Source organism: Chionomys nivalis, chromosome 25 (assembly GCF_950005125.1).
Source record: "Chionomys nivalis chromosome 25, mChiNiv1.1, whole genome shotgun sequence".
NCBI lineage: Eukaryota > Metazoa > Chordata > Mammalia > Rodentia > Cricetidae > Chionomys > Chionomys nivalis.
The window spans coordinates 1,668,321-1,689,528 of NC_080110.1; the positions used below are offsets into that span (position 1 = coordinate 1,668,321).

Genomic DNA, 21,208 nt, shown 5'->3' on the forward strand with positions numbered 1-21,208 from the left:
ACAGGCCTTACTCCCAGGAGGCAGAGGCAGGTGGATCTCCGATTTCGAGGCCAGCCTGGTCTACAGAGCGAGTTCCAGGACAGGCTCCAAAGCTACAAAGAGGAACCCTGTCTCAAACAAAGCAAAACAAAACAACCCCCCCCCCCCCCAAGATTCTACCCTTTCTACCAAATGTTACATATATGCTACAGTCCTGTTAACCATAGACCCTGCTGGACAGCAACACTAGAAGTCACAACCACAAACTGTAGGTTTTTGACTGATACCACTCCCACACCCTGCCCCTGGCCCACTATCATACTTCCTGGCCCTATGAGTTTCTGTTTTAAGATTCCTTACTAAAGGGGATCATGCAGCGTTTGTCCTTTTGTGTCTGGTTCGCTTAATTCATTAGTGTCTTCTGCACCTAGTGACAGGATCTCTCCTTTTCAAAGGTCGATGGAGCCCCGTCACACGCATGCGCTTCCCACATTTCCCCACGTATCTGCTGTTAGGCTTTCAGGCTGTGGCCCTATGTCCACCTCTTGTCTGTCTCTATCCTTCCTTCTCCCTCTATTTTCTTTATCCGTCTTATCTGCTGACAGGCATTTAGGCAGTCTTCACGTCCCTGACATCGTCAACAATGATGAACACGAGAGGACAGGTATCTCTTTGAGACAATGTTTTTTTATTTCTTCTGGATATCTATCCATCAGTGTGGTTGCTGGAGCCAATGCCACTTCTCTTTTCAATTTTTAGAAGAACTATCACACTGCTTCCCACAATGGCTATGTTAACTCACATTGCTGCTCTCCACACCCTAGATCTGTTGTGGTCTTTAAGCAGCCACTATAACAGATGTGAGGGGATTTTGATTTGCATCTTACAGGAAATTAGTAATGCTAAACATGCTTTCAGATGCATGTCTTCTTTGGAGGAATGTCCACTCAGATCCTTTGTCTTACCTTCGTGCCTGCCTGCCTGCCTGCCTGCCTTCCCTCCCTCTACTCTCTCTTCCCCCTTACTCCCCCTTTCCCTCTCTCTCTTTTTTCTTGGCAATCAAGAGTCCTGTGCTGGTAATGCATGCCTGTAATCCCAGCACACAGGAGGCTAAAGCAGGGGATTACCAACTGAAGAGGAGTTTAGTCTACATAGTGAGTTTAAGACTAGCCTGAGCTACAAAGCAAGACACTGCCATCCAAAGCAAAACAAAGAAACACATTCCCTATAGATGTTTTAGCTGCTTACTCCCTACCGAAGAGGCAGGGCAGCGATGAACAGCTTCCCATCGCACAGGTGTGATTTCACCTGGGCAGTTTCCTGTGCACAGCAGGTTTGCAGGCTGAGGAATTCCCACTTAACTATCCTTGCCTCGCTTGTCTGCTCCGGTGTCAGACCCACAAATTATTGCTAAGACCAAGCCCTACAAGTTTGTTTACCCTATGTATTCTAAGTTTTACTGTTTTAGACTTTATATTAAAGGCTTTAATACTTTCTTAGTTCCTTTGGTATGTGTGTATAATGTGAAGTCACAATTTAACTTCATTATTTTACATACAGAAGCCCAGTTTTCTTAACACCATTTCTTGGAGAACGTGCATTCTTTACAGGCATGTGTCAATACAGCTGACTACACATTTGTAGTATGCAGGTTTACTTCTAGGCTCTCTATGCTGTTTCAGTGGTCTACATGTCTATATTCATGTAAATGCTACCAAAATTTGATTATTGGAGTTTCATAATACCTTATGAAATCGGGTACTGTCATACCTCTAAAGTTTTTTTTTTTTTTTTTTGGTTTTTCGAGACAGGGTTTCTCTGTGGCTTTGGAGCCTGTCCTGGAACTAGCTCTGTAGACCAGGCTGGTCTCGAACTCACAGAGATCCGCCTGCCTCTGCCTCCCGAGTGCTGGGATTAAAGGCGTGCGCCACCATCGCCCGGCTACCTCTAAAGTTTTGTTCTGACTCAACAACCTTCACTATTAGGGGCTTTCTGTGGTGATGCGGGGAAGAAAGATGACAGCACTCAGACTGAGTCTTCTGCTTCTCTTTATTGTCACATGCTTTGCTGGTGACATTGAGCTAGAGTTGTCTAGGCAAAGTAGCAGAGGTGCAATTCTGATGAATGCCTGTTAATTCATTTGTGTGATCAAAAATGAATAGGTGAGGGTCTGTGTCCAGCCTTGTATCTTGTTAGGTCATGTTCAGTGGATATCCCTGGGAAACCTGCCCCCCCCCCTTTAAAAGGGAAACAGGAGGAGTTGATCTGGGGGAGAGAAGAGGTGGGAGAGGGACTGGGAGGAGTGGACAGGGGGAACTGCAGTCAGATGCAATGTATGAGAAAAGAATAAAAGAAAAAAAAGTTATCCTACTAGGCCTAGAGATGGTCAAAACCTCTGGAGACCAATGGCACAGGACACACTCAAAAAACTGTAAAAGGACAGAAACAAATGTGATAACAGCTGAGGGATAAAACTTAAAAAAAATATTACATCTTATTGTGTGTGTGACAGAGAGAGAGAGAGAGAGAGAGCGCGCGAGAGAGAGCGAGAGAGCGAGAGCGCGAGAGCGAGAGAGAGAGAGCGAGAGAGCGAGAGAGAGAGAGAGAGAGAGAGAGAGAGAGAGAGAGAGAGAGAGAGAGAGAGCGCCTGCGAGAGCAGTGCACAAGGACACATATGTATGTGTGATTGTAGGTACCCCCAGAGGCCAGAAGGGGGCACCAGAACTCCCGGAGCCACAGCTACAGATGATGACTGCAAACTACAAGACAGCTGGGCATCTTTAGTGAGCACGAGCAGTAAGTGCTTCTAACCACTGAGTCGCCTTCCAGTGAAAAAAGTTTTGATACAGATTTGTTTCATCCTACAAATGAGACAGTTCTGAGCATATTCTCATTTTGTAGACTTAATACCCTCAAGGAGACCGAAGATCTAGAAGGAGAGATAACGCCAGGATAAGGTCTTAGGAGGCAAAAGCAAAATGTGTAAAAACAGTCGCTTAAATGTCTGAGACTTGAAGGTGTAAGTCACAAACGATCCCACACCAGTTTGGAATTATGATTAATAGAATGGTTATTTATTTAAAGGGGAAAAACTTACAGATCACCGTCCCAGACAACAGCCCTCCTCAGGAAAGGAGTCTAGGAGCTGGAAGCAGAGCCGGAAGCAAGAGAGCAAGCACACAGCTGCCGCTGTTTTTTAAAGCAAACCAGACCACGCCCAAGTGGGCTGGTATCTTAAAGTCTATTGGCTGAAGAAGCAGAAGCAGCTCCCGCAGCAGAGACTGGCAGGAAAAAAGACAGAGACTGCAAGAGATCTATTGGTACTGCCAACCGGAGGGCTTGAGAAAGTTCCTGCCTGAGTTTCCATCACTGTTAGGAGGGTGGCAAGATCGTCGTCTATCCAACTACCCTTCTGTTCAATTAATTTTCACTGTACATACTACATACATAGGTGTGTGTGTGTGTATGTGTTCATATGCACGTATGTGTACTTGTCTAGGTGTCAGGGAATAAGAAGGTAAGTTCTTTTATCCCCTTTTAAAAGGAAATACTTTGTGTATGTCTGTGTGTCTATATGTGGATATGTACACGTGTGTAGGTGTACTCATGGCCAGAAGAGAGCCTTGAATCCCTTGGAGTTGACTTAGTTACAGTTGTGAGCTGCCTGACATTGGTGCTGGGACCTGAAATCGGGTACTCTGTAAGAGTAGTATGTGCTTTTAACTGCTGAACCATCTCTCTAGCCTGATCTTTTTTTTTAAGCTTATTATTTCTGGAGGGAAATAATAAATGTGCAAGAAAATAAAGGAACAACATTAGGTTAGTGATAAATGCCACGAAAAAAATGAAGCAGATGATAAAATAGGGATACGATGTATTTGTGTGTGTGCACTAGTCTAAATTAGGAGGCTGGAGAAGGCCGAACTGAGCAAGTTACATTTGGATTAAGTGCTACACGATGAGAAGGAGCCAAGCCCTCGAATACCTGGGTAAAAAGCATTCCAGCATTTCCAGACGGCGAAAACGCAAAGGCCCAAATAAGCAGAGTGTGTCGAGGGAAGAAGAGGGGCAGACTATTTTGAACACAGAGCCATCTGGTTTGTAGAATGGGAGGCTTTCAGAGGCTGGGGAAAGAGTGGATCAGTGCCATGAAAATGTTTTTGCTTGACAATAGGAAGAGGGATCCTGTCAAAAGCAGACTGCTCCCCGAAGAGTGAGGCCACTGCCTCAGATCTAATTCCATGGATTTATCTACTATCACACAATGAGAGACAGTTTTCATTCAGAAGACACTGATGTAACTGGCACACTGCCAAGGTGGGAACACACTGCCCGGCTCATCGCAGGGTCTGTATGACAGTCAACACAGCATTTTCCCTGAAGTCCTGTAGGAGGGCTGGGACAATCCAAGGCTTCTATGGCTATGCCAAGAAACAGTGTGAAGGTTTTCAGGACTGCACAATCTTACCCGCCTTCCCCATGTGGCCAAGCTGTCTTCTAAGTAAACGCATGGTATGCACTTACATGGCTGTGTGGGACCTCATGCAGGTTGTTAAGGTTTGGCAGACTCATGTATAGAGAAGAAATAGGGAGCTGATCAGGGGACACAGTTTTCCCAGATGGGGCTGCAGGTCCTAGGTGTGGGCATCATAACCCAACGAAGAGTTCTTGTACACAGACATCTGCTTTTGAAGAACAACTCTGTGCACAGTGGACATGAAGCGGTCTATTAGTCCGTAACTTCCCACCGGGCTGTGGAGGTTGCCTGACTAGAGGTGGGAGGAGGGCAACAACAGGCAGAGGACAAACCTGTGAGGAAGACCTCCCTTCAGACCACAGGGAGCTGGCCCTTCAGCGCCTGATACTAGACTCAGTCACTGAAAACTACTCAGAACTGCCTTGTGGTCGGTCTCTTTCTGTTCTCTCCTTGAACTGTCTTTAACTTTGACTCCCATGTAATGTTGGTTCCAGCAAGGCACTCAGCGGGACCTGAAGAACTTATCCACAGAGTTAGCTTAAAGGAGCCAAGAACATTAACTAGAGCAGCAAAGGCCTGCCTTTCTGACTTCTCACGACGGTGCTCATAGGGGAGGGGATGGCTCATTTACTGGCTAATTTACTAACGGGTGAGCTGCGGAGAATGGACGATATGTTTTCATCATTTTTTGAACCCTAAAGTTCAAATTGGTACTTAACACATGGCTTAAGTGCTCACTAGCAAGTGAATATAAATGGAAATAAAGTCATCTTATTTCCAAACATTTAAAGAGTGAAATATATGATAATTAGGAAACAATATTGTTAGGAGTTGAATAGAAATTCAAGATAATTCCTACCAATACCTCAATGATATTTTTATAGAAATAGAAAAACTCATCTTTAAACGCATATGGAATGTCAAGAGACTCAACAGCCTCAACAACCCTGGAGGACCAAACTTCCTGATTTGAAAACAATACTCTACTTTAAGCACAGAGGTATACAACTGGCCTAAAGATACTCGGACCAATGGGAAATAAAGAATTCAGAAATATTCTCTCTCTCTTACACACACACGGAAAGGAAGGCCATTTCAATAAATGATGACCAAAGCTGGGTATCCAACATACAAACAAAAGAAGAGGATTTTACACGCACAAAATTCACTCAAGATGCATCAAAGACATGGATAAGCACACGTTGGGACACTCAGTATGGAGAAGACATGGATACGCACACGCTGGGGCCCTCAGCATGGAGAAGACATGGATAAGCACACGCTGGGGCCCTCAGCATGTAGAAGACATGGATAAGCACACGCTGAGCTCAGCACGTGGAAGAACTGAGCGCCTCAAACAATCTACCCCATGTCTGGGTCTCGCCCTCCCTAGCAGCTTGGAGGCCATCCTTGTCTATTTCCTATCCACAATAAATCAGAAATGTCCAAGTTTGGGAGGGTCTAAGTATTAATGGGTAAGCTTATTAATTGTGATAAGGAGCACTAAAATACTTTCAATCAAATGGTAGAGACAAAATAGAAGCAGGGCATTGTTCAGCACAAAGGTGGCTGATACTAACGACCACTACTCCAGCCGCTAGGAATAATCAACAGGAGAGAGGACCACTGCTAGACCTGAGCGTGGAAACAGAGCTCAGGCTGCGCAGCCCTGAGCGCTAACTTGTGTATCGGGCCACACGGGCTTCCCCTCTCTGATGGAAACAATGATGCTGACTTAGAGAGAAATTGACCAGAAATTTGCCAGCCTCTTTGTTTTTTTTTTTTTTTTTATCATCTTTATCATCTAATATGAATGGAATTTCTGGCTTCAGGAAAAAAATTTAGAGTATCAGAAAACAAATATCTTTATATGATCAAAGGATGAACACAAAAATGATTTTCTGAGTGAGAATCTATAACTCTGAGGAGCAATCTATAAACTTTAGGACCGAGTCTTCCCTACAAACCAATACGCTTGGTAGAGTAACAGAAGAGACAGTGGATGTAGCTGCTGTTAGGACTCACTGAGCTTGGGCCAGGAAGCCTCACAGACACCCACATATTACCCTATCCAGGGTCACCCATCTCTACAGTGTTCCTTAAAACAACAACAACAAACGAAAACAAAAGCACTGAAAAAAGTAGTAAAAAAAAAAAAAAACCCTTGGAAATAACTTCAAGAATGAAATAGAACAGGGATGAAAGTGAATATGATCGAATTATATTGTATGAAATTCTCAACAAATTAATAAAAATACTATTTAAAAGATGCCTTTTAAGTTTCATCTTAAATACCTGGCCTGCGCTGGCACCTGTGCAGGCTTACACAGAGCTGGGTCCAGTCAACACCTCAAGGGAGAGTCCCTGACCCTGGGGCAGCTCTTGGCACATAAGTGGATTAGCCTGGAACCACCACTGTCCAAACTGATACTGATCGCTTTCTTCTGATTAAAAGGGCATGCAAGGCCATACTAGGGTACTGCAAAGTCAGCAGCAGCCGCAATCTCCCAGGAAGGCTTCTGAGAAAGCCTGGAGATCCTGACTGTGGCTCTGGGGTGCATCTCTCTGTGCACAGTACAGCTGATGCATTTTATCAAAGCAACTACAGAGAGAGGAAAAGGCTGTAAAAGGCCGAGTCTGATTTCATTTTAAAATCTGAATAACCTCTGCAGTGTCTCTCTTCACAAAGACCCAGAACTGCGCTAAGATCGAAAACCCTTTCCTCAGAGACCCCTGGCCAAGCTATCTGTGCCAGCACAGCAGTGGCCACGAAACTTCCTTCTCTTACAGCCCATGTGCTCCTCAGACTGGGGTAACCCATTTAAAAAAGAAACAAAACTTTTAATTTTGATGTGGAACTGTTAGTGTTGCTTGATTATGGAAAAAAATCATAAAGGGTAAAAACACTTAATATGGTCATTTAGGATGTGCAGATATGTGGGCACTGTCTCTGGAAAATTTTTTTTTTTTTTTTCATTAAGCAATAAAAGCAAATGTCTCCGGAAAATTAAAGGAATGTTTGATGCATGGTAAGGAAATATTTGCACATTTTTTGGTTTTTGGAGTCAGGGTCTTACAGCACACAGTTCTCATCTCCGGACTGCTGTTTTTATAGAAGTGCAACACACATACTCACATACATATGTATATAAAACTTCACTGGGTATGTGTGGTACATGTGCATACTGTTGTGTGTGTGTGAATGTAGCTGGCCACACGGGGAGGTCAGAAAACAACCCAGGTCAACTTGGTCTCCGCCTTCCACCGTGTTCTGATATTGGACCTCTGTTTTCCTGCTGCACCCACCAGGCTAGCTAACTCAGGAGCTCTGTCTCCATCCTGTAAGAGCACTGGGGGTTCAAACTGGATCCGCATGCTCACATGGAAAGCATTTCTCCTGAGCCAACCTTGCCCAGCCTTATCAAATATATCTTAATAGAAGACATTATGAGTATATTCTTAATTTGTAGTTTTTTACTTAAATTATTACTGTATAAAATATTCTTTGTTAAATACCGTTAAAATGAAATAGTGAAAATATTAGTTAAGTATAGTAAAGAAACGGAGACCTCAGTTTTCTTATTCTTTGAAAATAAAAAAAAAAGCTACCTCAAAAGGTTGGTATGATAACTAAAATAAGAAAACTGGGAGTCAACCTACCTCAGGACCCAGCAATACCACTCTTGGGAATATATCCAAGAGATGCCAATCATACTACAAAAGCATTTGTTCAACTATGTTCATAGCAGCATTATTTGTAATAGCCAGAACCTGGAAACAACCTAGATGCCCCTCATTTGAAGAATGGATAAAGAAAATGAGATGCTCAAAAAGCGGGAAGGACAGTGAGGGAGAGAAAGGAAAGAGATATCTGGATTGAGGGAGCCATTAAAGGGTTACTGAGAAACATGGCTCTAGGGAAAACCCCTGGAATCCACAAGGATGACCCCAGCTAAAGACTCTAAGCAGCAGTGGAGAGGATGGCTAAACTGGCCTTCCCCTGTAATCAGACTGATGACTACCTTAATTGTCATCATAAAATCTTCAACCAGCAACTGATGGAAGTAGATACAGAGATCTATAGCGAGGCACTGGGCTGAGCTACCAGAGACCAGCCCAAGAGAGAGAGGAGCGATAATATGAGCAAAGGGGTCAAGACCATGATGGTGATACCCACAGAAACAGCTGACCTGAGCTACTGGGAGCTCATTGACTCTGGATTGATAGCAGGGGAACCTGCATAGGACCAAATTAGGCCCACTGAATGCCTAATTTGAGGTTTGAACAGTCTTTTGGGGCCACTGGCAGTGGGACCAGGATTTATCCTTAGGGCTTGAACTGGCATCTAGGAACACATTATTTTTGGAGAGATACCTTGTTCAGCCTAGATACAGGGGAAAGGGCCTTGGTCTTGCCATGAAGTGTCAGACTTTGTTGACTCCCTATGGGAAGTCTGAGGAGTGGATGGGGAGGTGGGGTGGGAGTGGGAATGGGGATAGCTATGTAAAATGAGAAAAGATTGCATTAAAAAATCCTTAATTTAAAATAACAAAAGAAAAGGGAAAAACTAAGTTAGCTTTTCTTTTTCCCGAGGGCCTCATACATGGTGGACAAGTACTCTACCACTAGTAACTGCCAGCCTGGGAGCAAACCTCCATAAAGCACTTAGCACAAGGAAAGACAGAAGCTGTTCCATGATTGTGATGCTATTGTTCTGGGGTTTATGGTCGAATACGACAAACACCAAAGTCTTACGCAGGTGTCCAACAGAACAAAGGCAAAGAGAACAGGACACAAATTTCACACTAAGGCGTATCTCTGGCCTACCTGATTCAACACAGTATTTTCACTTTCTTATGCTCATAATTAGCTCCTAACTAGACACAGACATGGCAAGAACGGATGGTACCCACCTGTGCAGCTCTTCCGTTTTGTCTTCAGTTGGACCTACGATTAGTAAACAATGGCGAAGGACAGCTGCCATGACACGGAACTGGTGAGAGTCGCTCTGTGGGGGACAAAGAGGAGAGGAAGAGTTGGGAGGCTGGTGCAATCGCACATCGCTGTTCCCCAAGCATTCCTTTGCCACACAGGGGGAGGCCAAGGTACTCCAAACCTTGAAAGCAGTAAGCAAACTGTTGCCATGAGATAGCAGCCACAACCACCTGCAGAATGGCTGGTGCCAGAGGGTGCTGATGGAGCCACCGTTTCACCTTTGTGAAAACAGCTCCACTTAAGGATTTCTCATCTCCAGAGAGTCTAGATTCTTCTGTTCACTGCGGCACAGTGCGCCAGTTTACTCACTAGAAAGCTTCAGACAAGTGTAAACGGTATTCGGACAGTTCTTTATAACTGGTTCTCTATTCTTAATGAGAGTTTTATCTCTTGGCTTTCAAAAGTGATGAGCACAACTCTTTATTTTATTTATTTATTTGAGAGGGTCTTACTATGTAATCCAGACTAGTCTTTAACCTGTGAACTTCTGAGTACTGAGCTAGCAATATGTATATACCACCATGGATGGCCAATAATTTCATTTTTCTCCATCTTCTTAATCTCTAAGGCCTAACAAAGTACCACAAATAATCAGAATTGTATCCCCTTACTTTCCCAATACCTATCTACTGGCAGTGAATTAAAGACACAGAGCTAGAGAAGAGACCCACAATGAAAAATAAAGCAAGCACTGAATAATTGTTTTACCTCTGCATCTATAATGAGGTCTTGGGCCATTACAGTTTCTTTTCCTTTTTCGGTGTGTGTACACATGTGTAATGTACATGCATATGTGCGGTGTGTCTATGTGTGTGCACACTTGTGTGCAGAGGCCAGTGGTTGATCCTGGATGTCTTCCTTTATTACTCTCTATTTTATTTCCTGACGCAGCATCTCATTCAATCTCTAACTCACTTATTTGGCTAGTCTAGTGAGGCAGCTTGATGCAGAGACCCTGTCTTCACCTGGGGCATGAGACTCCAGGCGGCTGTCACACCTACCTGGCTCTTCGGATGGTGCTTTCGCAGAAATCTGGTCCTCACGTCTGCACAGCAGGCACGTCACCTGCCAAACCATCTCACTAACCACCTGCATCAAGGTCCTCTAGCTCTTTATACATAACAGGACACAGTAGAAAAGAGATAACATGACAGCCTGCATATGCTACAGTACAGCTCTCAGTTATTTCAAAAGTAATAATAACTAAGCTCCCTAAAGCGAAATATGTGTGCATGTTTCTAAGACTCCTCTCACAGACCCCAACACACAATAGGGCACACTTTCATTACTCCTAATATGGCTGGGAAACACTTTAAACAGCACAGTGCATATAGATTTGAGACAGATGAGAGCTTCAGTCAGAACGGGACAGTGTCACACTGGCTGTCAAGCAGGAGTCTGGGCTGGACCTCACATCAGTCACACGTCTCTGGGCTTCAGTCCCTTCCCACACAGTTGCACAGACATGAAAGAAAATGGTGCGCATGATAGTGCTCTAAACTCTGAGCAGAACACGAAAGGGAGGGGAGTGTGACTGTCAGAGCTGGGCCAATGGGAACCAAGGGTGCTAACACCTAAGGGCCAGGAGAAAGCTGTCGCCTCACTGCCCATCCCCAGTTCTTGAGTGAAAATTCTCTCATAAGTATACTCTTACCTGCCTACATGAAACCTATGTCAAACTAAACTATTGCTTAGCCACTGATAAAATTACCTCCTATAATAACATAAGTATGTGTACATATATATTTATACCAGGTGGACGAAGTACACACCTTTAATCCCAGTACGCAGGAAGCAGAGGCAGGTGGATCTCTGTGAGTTCAAAGCCAGTCTGGTCTTCAAGTTCCAGGACAGCCAGGGCTGTTACACAGAGAAACCCTGTCCTGGAAAACAAACAAACAAACAAAAACCCTGTCCTGGCTGTGAAAACTGCGGTAGAACCCTGGGCTTTTCGTGAGCCACATCTCCAGATCTTGATTGACTGATTGAATTATGTAACAGGGTCTCACTATGTAAGCCAGGCTGTCCTTGAACTCACAGCCTGTATTGCTCATGCTCACTGCCAGAGACTACAGGTGTGCAGTTCAGCATGACAAGCCTCTACACAACCATCCATGTTGGCCTTTCTCCAGCCTACAGCTGTAAACACCACTTCCCACCCCACTGCCTTCTTTACCTCTTATTCCCAATTGTACTTTCTGTCTGCAGTGTCCCCTTTGCCCTGTGTCTACTTACATCTCCCGTAAGGCCCTTTGAAGAGCAACTTCTGAACATGGGCTGCCCTGCCTCTACTTCCTGCTGTTAATTCCTTTTCAACCTTAAAGAAACTCCTTTTGTGGCCACCTGATCTGTACCATTGTGTTTTGTTAAAGTTCCTTTTGTGGAATAATTTGTAATTTCACATATTTAACTGAACTTATACTTCCTCCACTATTATCTTCATGAAGACAGAAGGTATGTGTTTAAACAGGTGAACAATAAATTCTAATTCAAGTGTCAAGTAAAACATGTAGAGAGAAAACTGCCCTAATTCTAAGTGCATAGTTGAACAACTTTTCACAAAATGAATAGCGATTATAAGCACCACGAGACTGACTAATGTCAGTACTAAGAACCCCAGAACTCTCCTATCACGCAGACGGCATCCTCCAGAGCTCCAACTTCCAACCTCACATTCGTGAGTTTGGTTGCCACTAAACTTTTATGGCTGGAATAGAACGGACTCCCAGTTTCTCTCTGGTTGAGACTGACCCATGCTGTATGTGTTGGAGTGGTTCTTTCTGTGCTTGACAGCAGTGTTACTTTAAGTGCTGAGATGACCCCTCATCTGCCACAGCAAAAACATGTGAGCTCAAGAAACCCTCTGTGACACAGTACATAGAAGAGTACCATTCTGAAAGTGAAAACCATCTGGGACTTCACCGCAGAAGAGAACGCTGGGGCTGGTGCAGGAGCACTGCTGGGGCTGGTGCAGGAGCACAGCTGGGGATGGTGCAGGAGCCCTGTTGGGGATGGTGCAGGAGCACAGCTGGGGACTGGGGAGGGTGCAGGAGCACTGCTGGGGATGGTGCAGGAGCACAGCTGGGGATGGTGCAGGAGCACAGCTGGGGACGGGACGGTGCAGGAGCACTGCTGGGGATGGTGCAGGAGCCCTGCTGGGACTGGGTAGATGGCTGAGTGGATAAAGTGAGCTCTAGTTTCAGTGAGAACAAAGTGGGCAGTGATTGAACAAGACAGTTGACACACACACACATGCACACATGCAAGCCCACATACGCGAACACATATAGACACAAAAGAGCACTGCTATCACATGAGTGCACCGAACATATATCACCATCTACCGAGTCACCCTTCTCTCAGTGGGAACTCTGTCTTCCTGTGTGGGGCTTTCTGAGACTGCTGCCATCAACACACTTGTTACATGTCACTGGAATATCCTGGGTTCATACCTAGAGGGAACGCTGAATCATCAGAACCTTTACACTCACACTTTACATGCTGACGTTTCTAGAGAGCACTGCCAAACGGTATTTCCCAAGCATACAGTTAGGAAAACATCTCACAAAGCAGGCGCCCCACCCTGCACAGCCAACTCCAGCAGGGTCTTCTGACACTCTCCTCACTTCCTGCACACGTGGTGTGAAGATGACAGCCCAGAGCAGCCTGTGTTCCCCGGGCACTGGCACAGCTCTTTGAAGTTCCTACTCAAGCTCTGCCTACTTTACTGTGGGGCTGACGGTGTGCACACATCGGTGGGCATCTGCAGCGTGCTCAGGGGACCTGTGGTGCAGATCCCACCCTTCATGTGCGCCTTCTGAGTACTGGGGTTCCAGAAGCCTTTTCCTATCCTCGACAGCACTGTCATCTTTGAATTTATTTTAATTAAGATCAATTAATTTTCCTTTATGGTTTTGTCCTTATTTTCTTTAAAAGTCTTTGCTTATTTCAGAAATGTTTGAGTTGTTTGAGATAAAAATCATGAAGGCAATCTTCTATAAACTTTAATATTTTATTTGTATATTTAGGTCTCCTACCTCAGGTCAATTTTTTGTGTATTATATAAAGGATTCAAATCCATTTCCCATCCACTAGAACTAGTATCATTTATCAACAAAAAACAAAAAACCCCTTGCTTATCCTTCCAGGTATCATAAGCAGTCGTGTGTGCATGTGGTTCACTTGTACACTGCATTCTACTCTTCCAGTCTACATCTCAACAAATGTGTCAGAGGCGTGCTACTTTAACAACAATTACTCAACAAAGGCAGTGGGGCCAGAGATGGTGCAGCAGGCAATAAATAAATAAATAAATAAATAAATAAATAAATATGCTTGTCATGAAAGCCTGATGACATAGGCTCCATCCCTGAACTAAGATGGATGGAGAACCAATTCTACAAAGTTGTCGTTTGATCTCTGTCATGTGAATGATGGAATGTGTACATCACCTCTCTCTCTCTGTCTCTCTCTGTCTCTGTCTTTCTCTGTCTCTCTCTCTCTCTCTGTCTCTTTCTCTCTGTCTCTCTCTCTCACACACACACATACACAAAGATAAATTTTAAAACTAAAATTTACTGTTGGGTGTTGCAGTATACAGCTTTAATCCCAGCACTTGGGAGGCTGAGGCAGGAGGATACCTGTGTGTTGGAGGCTACCCTGGTTACATAGTGAATTCCAGGCCAGCTAGGGCTACACAGTGAGACCCTGCCTCAAAAACATAAAATAAGTTTAGGTGTTAAGAGATGGCTCGGTGATTCAGAGTATTTTACTGCTCTTGAGAGGAATTGTGTTCAGTGACCAGCATTCACGAGCACCATTAACTCCAGTTCCAGGAGATCAGATGCCCTCTGGCCTCTGTGGGTACCTGCATGTATGTGGTGTGTATAAATCCACAGGGACACTATTTCCCTCTGTTGGCGACCACTCTGTACATTTCCCCACGTAATCTCAGCTCTCTGATCTCTTACGTGTCCTCAGTGTCCTCATGCGTCCAGCAGAGCTAACATTCCTATCTGACCGACACCAGGAGTAAATGCACCTTCTCTTAGTGAAGCATTAGATAAACAGCACACACGGGTCTTATTGCTTTATGAACTCAGACATGCGGTCTTTAGGAAATCAGTATTCTCATCTCTCCTCTGACCTGAGACGGGCAGGCTGAAGAGGCAGAAAATCTCAGAGTTCACACAGCTGTTACTCTTTACGTAGGGTCTGCTGTTAGTGCCACTCTCCTCTCACACAAACTGGGCAAGACTCCACTTTATCTGCAAAACCATTCATCAAAGTCTGACCTAGCTACCCATGCCTGAGAGAGCCCAAAGACCGGGAATACACGGTATTTGGTTCTCCCAGGCATGATGAAAGTGGTTGTTTTCAAATATACAGAATATTGAAAAATTGCAAACACTATGAAAAAAAACCCCAGCTTTTTATAGTTTGAAAAGTTCCTTTCACGCTCATACTGAAATCTACCTTCCATGGTAGTGGACATGGGTGACAGGGTACTTCAGAAGTGCTTAAGGTCAGCCAGGGGTGGTGGCGCACTCAGGGGCAGAGGCAGGCGGAGCTCGGAGTTTGAGGCCAGCCCTGTCTACAGAGTGGGCTCCGCGACACTCGGCGAAACCCTATCTCTAAAACCAAGAAAACAAAGTGTTTAAGGTGATGGGGGCTCTGCACTAATGAACGGGTGGGCGTTGTCCCCAGAGGTGTGCGTTAGAGTGTGTCCCTCAGATCCACATGCTTCTTTATGCAGGCTCTCCCACCATGTGAGGTCTCTACCACCTCAGGACACCGTACAGGGACCTCTCCAGAGTGATCTCTTCACCACAGACCTGGAGTAGGACAGCTGCATTTACCTGTGTCTGTGTGCTTTGCCCTGTCAGGGTATCAGTGCCTCGAGAGAGGTTACACTCTACCTTGCATTTTTGCCGTGTTTAGAATCTGGCACAAACTAGCACAAAACAAGTAACTGTTGAAATGATTCAACAATTAAACACTGTATAGCCTGAGCTTTTTTTTTTTTTTTTTTTTTTTTTAATATTCTACCCTTTTCTACATTTCCTTCAAAGTCTCTAGAACCATCCTGCAAGTGGAGACTGCTCAGTCGTTCCTGGTCTACCCAGAGCCAGAAAATATATTAATTACAACACTGCTTGGCCAATAGCTGAAGGGTATTTCTAACCAACTCTTCTATCTGAAATTAGCCCATTTCTATTAATCTGTGTATCACCACCAGGTAAGGGGTAAGTTTCTCTGGTGTGTCTCCTTCAGCAGCTACATGGTGCCTCCCTGACTCCACCTACTCTCTCTATATCTCTTCCAGCCTGGCTATATTCTGCCCTGCCACAGGCAAAAGCAGCTTTATTCATTAACTAATAAGAGCAATACATATACAGAAGGCCGTTGCACATCACCTCTTGTGCTCCTATGGCAACTCTCAGCTAATGTTCCTTGGGCTGCCTGGTACACACATTGTATCTTCTGGACTTCCGTCTGTCTCCAATCTGCCTGCTAACCCTGCACACATTGCATTTTCTGGAATTCCGTCTGTCTCCAATCTGCCTGCTAACCCTGTGCTCCTCTTACTGCATGATACTTGGACACATGAGGAAGGGAATGGGAACTAAGTCAGGGATCTCTGGAAAACACAGATTGCTCCATCAACAGAGATGTTGGGGGAAATAAAATAGGAAAGACAAGATTATTTTAAAACTACCCTTTCTGGAACTAAGCTTTTATCATCTTACTTGTTCAAATACTATTCTTAAGAAAGGGAGAGGGAGACAGGAAAGAGTGCCGGGGGGGGGGGGGGGGGGGGGAGGGGGGGGGAGGGGAGAGAAGAAAGCTGAATTCACAGGTGAAGATGACACCAGCTTAAGGAAGGGGATCTTCAGATTAAGCCACTATAATGCATTTGCAGGAGGCAGGAACTTTAATGCCGAGGCAGAAAGAAGTGAAACGAATCTGTGAAACCTCAAGAAAAACCCAGTCATTAACTTTCTGCTTTTGGTGAAATGCAAATGAAATAAAAATACCTGCAGAAACAGCTAGAACCATAGCCAAATATCTCTATTTTCTTTAGCTGTTAGTGTAACATGGGCATAAATATTTTTAGTCAGATGCCTAGGGTTTAAAACAGTGTAGATAGATACACTCGGGCAGTATGTATTTAAAAAAAAATTTTTTTGACTTTTTCCATCAATTTCAGGAATGTAGACTTCACAAGAAAATTAACTATACTCATGCTTAAATGAGAAAGGCTGTAAAAGGTTGATAAATATAAATACTTCTATTTTTATATGTATACTCAGTGGTTTTATTTACCCTCACAAGTGTTTTTCAATGTACAAGTATTCTTCCATAAGATTCATCATCTTTAGTATTTCTGGGCGAGAGAGCAGCCATCAAATTTGTCTTGGCTGCAGAACCTTTTAGTCTCCAAACAAAATCTTAGTCAAAAGTTTAAAGAGAATAGCAATAGCTATTTTTTCCAAAGGTTTATAATTTTTTAAAGGTTCCATCTTTCTTTTTAAAATTTCTCTTTTTAGGGTAGAGATGAAGAGCCTGGGAGATTCACCCCACAACCCACTCCAAGGGACCTTTCTGCCAGAGGGAATGCATTTTGAGAGCCTTATTCTTAAAAACGATTTATCTTGGCAAATTGGAGGCTCAAATCTGGAGCTAATCTAGGAGGTGACTTGAGCCTGCCCTCAGCCCTGAAAAGCACTGTTCTTCAAGGGCAGCATGGAGGAGATGAGGTCACAGTGACTGCACTCTGGGGAAGTTCCCTTCTGCTCACATTATGCAGGAAGAGTGATGGAGGGTGAACAGAGCTCGCCTTCTTGGGGGGGTCTACAGGTAGTTCACATCTTTTGGTCCTTTACGTGGCTGGTTCTTGTATAACCTATAAATCTACATTACTTTCCTAAGAAGAAAAATATTATTTATTTTAAAGTGGATTCTTCAGTTGCTTTTTCATATAGCTTTATTTTGGTTGGTACCTAAAGCATTAACCATTCCACTGGCTCACTCAACTGAAGAAAATGTCCTTGGTCTGACAAAAACAAGACATGGACTCCAAGGAAGTGGGCCTTCCCATCCAGCCTCTCTGTGCTGTAGCCGAGCTGTGAGTGTCCCAGAAAAAGGCACCCTGTGCTTTGCTCTCTGCGTCCTGCAAGTGGTATTTATTTCTAGGAAACTTTTATCCCTGCATCCTGCATTCTGCATGTGGCTGATTCAGAAGTGTCTCCATCCTGGCACCCAACTACCTGCTGACTTATTGTCCGTTTCCACCTACAAAACTAAAGTTTCACAAAGGCAAAGCTGCTTAGTATTTGCCAGTGTGTTCTCCAATGCTGGGACAATGTCTAGCAACTGTTTATAAACACTGCCGAGCGACTGCTGAAACAGCCACATGAAGACACTCTTTTATAAATAGGTTGTCAAAGATCCTATTTTCAGTACTGTTTATATTTTTGAAGACTTCAGCACTGGCCCAGTGTCCCACTCACGACACATACTTCATAAATGTTGCATGACTGCCCCACAGCTCACACAGATAAACCTATTCTAGGACCACTGACCCTTTGTGGGAGAGCCTGCGTCTCGAAGAATGAGTTTCCTGGAACACAGAACGAGGCTTTACCACTTCACCGTTTCCAGAGCTCTCCAATGCCACAGTCACTTAGCTGAAACACTACCATACGCTCGTCTCCAGTACTGATTCTCACCACGGGCCCCCCCCACACACTGTGGAGCAGCCACTGAGGTAGAAGCCATCTTGTCAGGATCCAAACAGTGCAGTGTAACAATGGCAAACCAACAGTCTCAGAGGCACTTTTACAACCAATTGGAAATCTTAAAAACACCAACACAAACAGTGTAAAAAAAATAACCACAGAAGGTACCATATAAGCAGAGACATAACATTTTAAATACTTCCAAATATTTGGTTTGAAAGCATACATGGAGCATGTGGGCTTCTCACATCTTTTCCTGCCAAGTCTCAGCAAGGCAGACTACACTGCAGTCATCTCAAACAGCTGTTAGCACTCATCTTCAAATATTTGCGCTGTACAACTCAGATGCCTGTGTGCCCCACTATAGCTGCGCTGAGATAATCCTTCTCCTACTGGCTGCTGGCAAAAACACGGGTGAGAATTACTTCAAATACACAGGGCAAATGCTAGCCTCAAAGGTGGGAGCTGAACTGTGCTGGTTTTTAAAGTTAATGAAGAGAACGTGAGATGCTGAGTTCCTGATGAACAATAGTGTGCTCCTCACTTAGAACTGTGAGCTTCTCAGACTACATTTCAAGTTCAGCCCACTGTTCTTGCAGGAACTCAAATATAAACTATCCAACCCACCTCACTTGGGGTTATTGGAAGGCTCAGGCCACAGAGGAAGATCTTAGTCTAGAAATAAGTAGAGTGGCTTAAAACATTTCCCCCTTTTTGGTATAATTAGCCTGTTTCCTAAGGCCGCACATAAACTAAGTATCTTATTGTGAGTCTAGGCCTCTGAAGGCTTCATAGCACTGCAACATAACACCTTGTGGACTGCAATGACAGATGCATTACAATGTAACACCTTGTGGACTGCAATGACAGATGCATTACAATGTAACACCTTGTGGACTGCAGTGACAGATGCATTACAACGTAACACCTTGTGGACTGCAGTGACAGATGCATTACAACGTAACACCTTGTGGACTGCAGTGACAGGTGCATTACAACGTAACACCTTGTGGACTGCAGTGACAGGTGCACTACAACGTAACACCTTGTGGACTGCAGTGACAGATGCATTACAACGTAACACCTTGTGGACTGCAGTGACAGGTGCACTACAACGTAACACCTTGTGGACTGCAGTGACAGGTGCACTACAACATAACACCTTGTGGACTGCAGTGACAGGTGCACTACAACATAACACCCTGTGGACTGCAGTGACAGGTGCACTACAACATAACACCTTGTGGACTGCAGTGGCAGGTGCACTCAATGGTTTTTCTCTTCCCAATGGACATCAGCTGTGGTTGGCGAAGCTCAGTTGATGGGGTTTACTTTAACTTCCAAGATGGAAGTCAATACAAACACCTATCATTAGCCTGCTGCTTCTCCCCAGGCTGTCACTCAAAAAAGATAAGATTATAGAACTCGGAAGACTCTATCTGCCATCCTACAAAATGGAATTCTTTCTTTACCCCATTATTTTTAGTTTATTTATGCATATAGGTGTTTTGCTTGCATGTGTATCTGTACCACATGTGGGCCTATTACCCACGAAGGCCAGAAGAGAGCATCAGATCCCCTGGAACTAGAGTTGAGATGGTTGTGAGTCACCAAGTGAGTGCTGGGAACAGAATCCAGGTCCTCTGGAAAAGCAGCCAGTACTCTTAACTGCTGAGCTATCTCTCCAGCCCTTGAAAGATTACAACTTAATATACCTTGCAGTTTAGAGAACCAACTAGTGAAGGAACACTTTTTCATTTCCCAACTTAGCATTCCTCTTTTGTGTGCAGCAACCCATATCCTTGATTCCAGGTGGATGTGTGTGCTCCTCCCAACCTTACCTCTTTATGCACCTTCCAACTGTCTACTGTCACATTGAAGAGAGCTTTGAGGGCCTCGATGGCACAGTCTGTCTCCTGAGGTGGAAGAGGAGGTCCATTATGATCTATGGCCGACTCATACTCATCGGTCCACTTGATGCTAAAGGCACTTTCCAAGATCTGGGTTAGCAGCGGGAGTCCCTGGAGCTCATAGCGCAATTGTGACCTGATGTCAGTGTGCAAAAGTGACAAGAGGAAGAGCAAACGCAAGTCAAAGCACTTTATGTCATTGATAAATTTTCGGTCCTTGCACTTTCTCAGGAGGTTACAGAGCTTTGCAGCGAGATTCAGTTCCAGGCTGAGCTGTTGGGCCATCTGACTGTTGAACACGATGTTACACAGACACTTTAACGATTCCACAATAACCGGGAACTCTGACACCTTTTCCAAAGAATCATCTGACTCGTGCAGCTTGGCTAGTCTCAGCAGTATTTGCATATTTTCTTTAGTTGTTACAGGAACTAAAATCTTTTTGTCTCTGGAGAGAATGCGGAGCACTTCCAGGCAGGACACTTGACAGGTTGTTGGGACATCCTTTACAAGGACTTTAAATATGCCTTCACAGAGTTTCTGAAAAACAACAAGTATGCAAAAATCACTATCTGGCTGATATTACTTCAAACAGTGTAGGCTCAAGATCTGGTTGTAAAAGGACTCTATTTTTTTTATATAAATCTCAAAAACATCAGAACCAGAAGGCAACTTCTGTTTAGTACACATCTTTCACTTCTACAGATATGGAAATCGAGGGCCGGAGAGGGTGAGGAGCTGGCACTGGGCAGTGGATTGCAGCACTGGAAGAGCTGAAGGATGCAGTCACTGCCTTCTCAGTCCATTGTTTTTCTTACTTAAAAATCACATTTTTTTTGTCTTAAATCACTAAAGTATCTTCCATAATTTTAATCTTAGCAGGGCTTTAAAAAGCATAGTATTGGGGCAAAGGGGAAAAGAGGGCAAAACGCAGCTGTTCCTCCCAAGAGGTAAGGCTATAAGTGGAGAACTGGTCCATAGTTTGTAGGGGCTATGTCCCACATTTTGGATATCTCTCGATTGTTAAGTAATATTTATTCCCTTCTCAGATCTTTGACGGAGTTGAAGATTATATAATTGTAGTTACTCTCTATGTTATTTAGACT

At 44.2% G+C, this 21,208-nt stretch overlaps 1 protein-coding gene across 6 annotated transcripts in view; it reads right to left on the reverse strand.

Moving 5' to 3' along the window:
• Ric8b (RIC8 guanine nucleotide exchange factor B) overlaps window positions 1-21,208 on the reverse strand; it is a 94,642-nt gene that overhangs the window by 43,106 nt on the left and 30,328 nt on the right. For all 6 annotated transcript variants that reach the window (XR_009056340.1, XR_009056341.1, XM_057757651.1 and 3 more), the window contains exons 3-4: window positions 20,034-20,642; window positions 9,370-9,464 (exon numbers count right to left, since the gene is read on the reverse strand). Coding sequence is in view for 4 of the 6 variants with exons in the window: in XM_057757651.1 (XP_057613634.1) it covers window positions 9,370-9,464; window positions 20,034-20,642 (704 nt within the window). In the remaining 2 variants the exon portion in view is untranslated. The remainder of the gene's footprint in view (window positions 1-9,369; window positions 9,465-20,033; window positions 20,643-21,208) is intronic.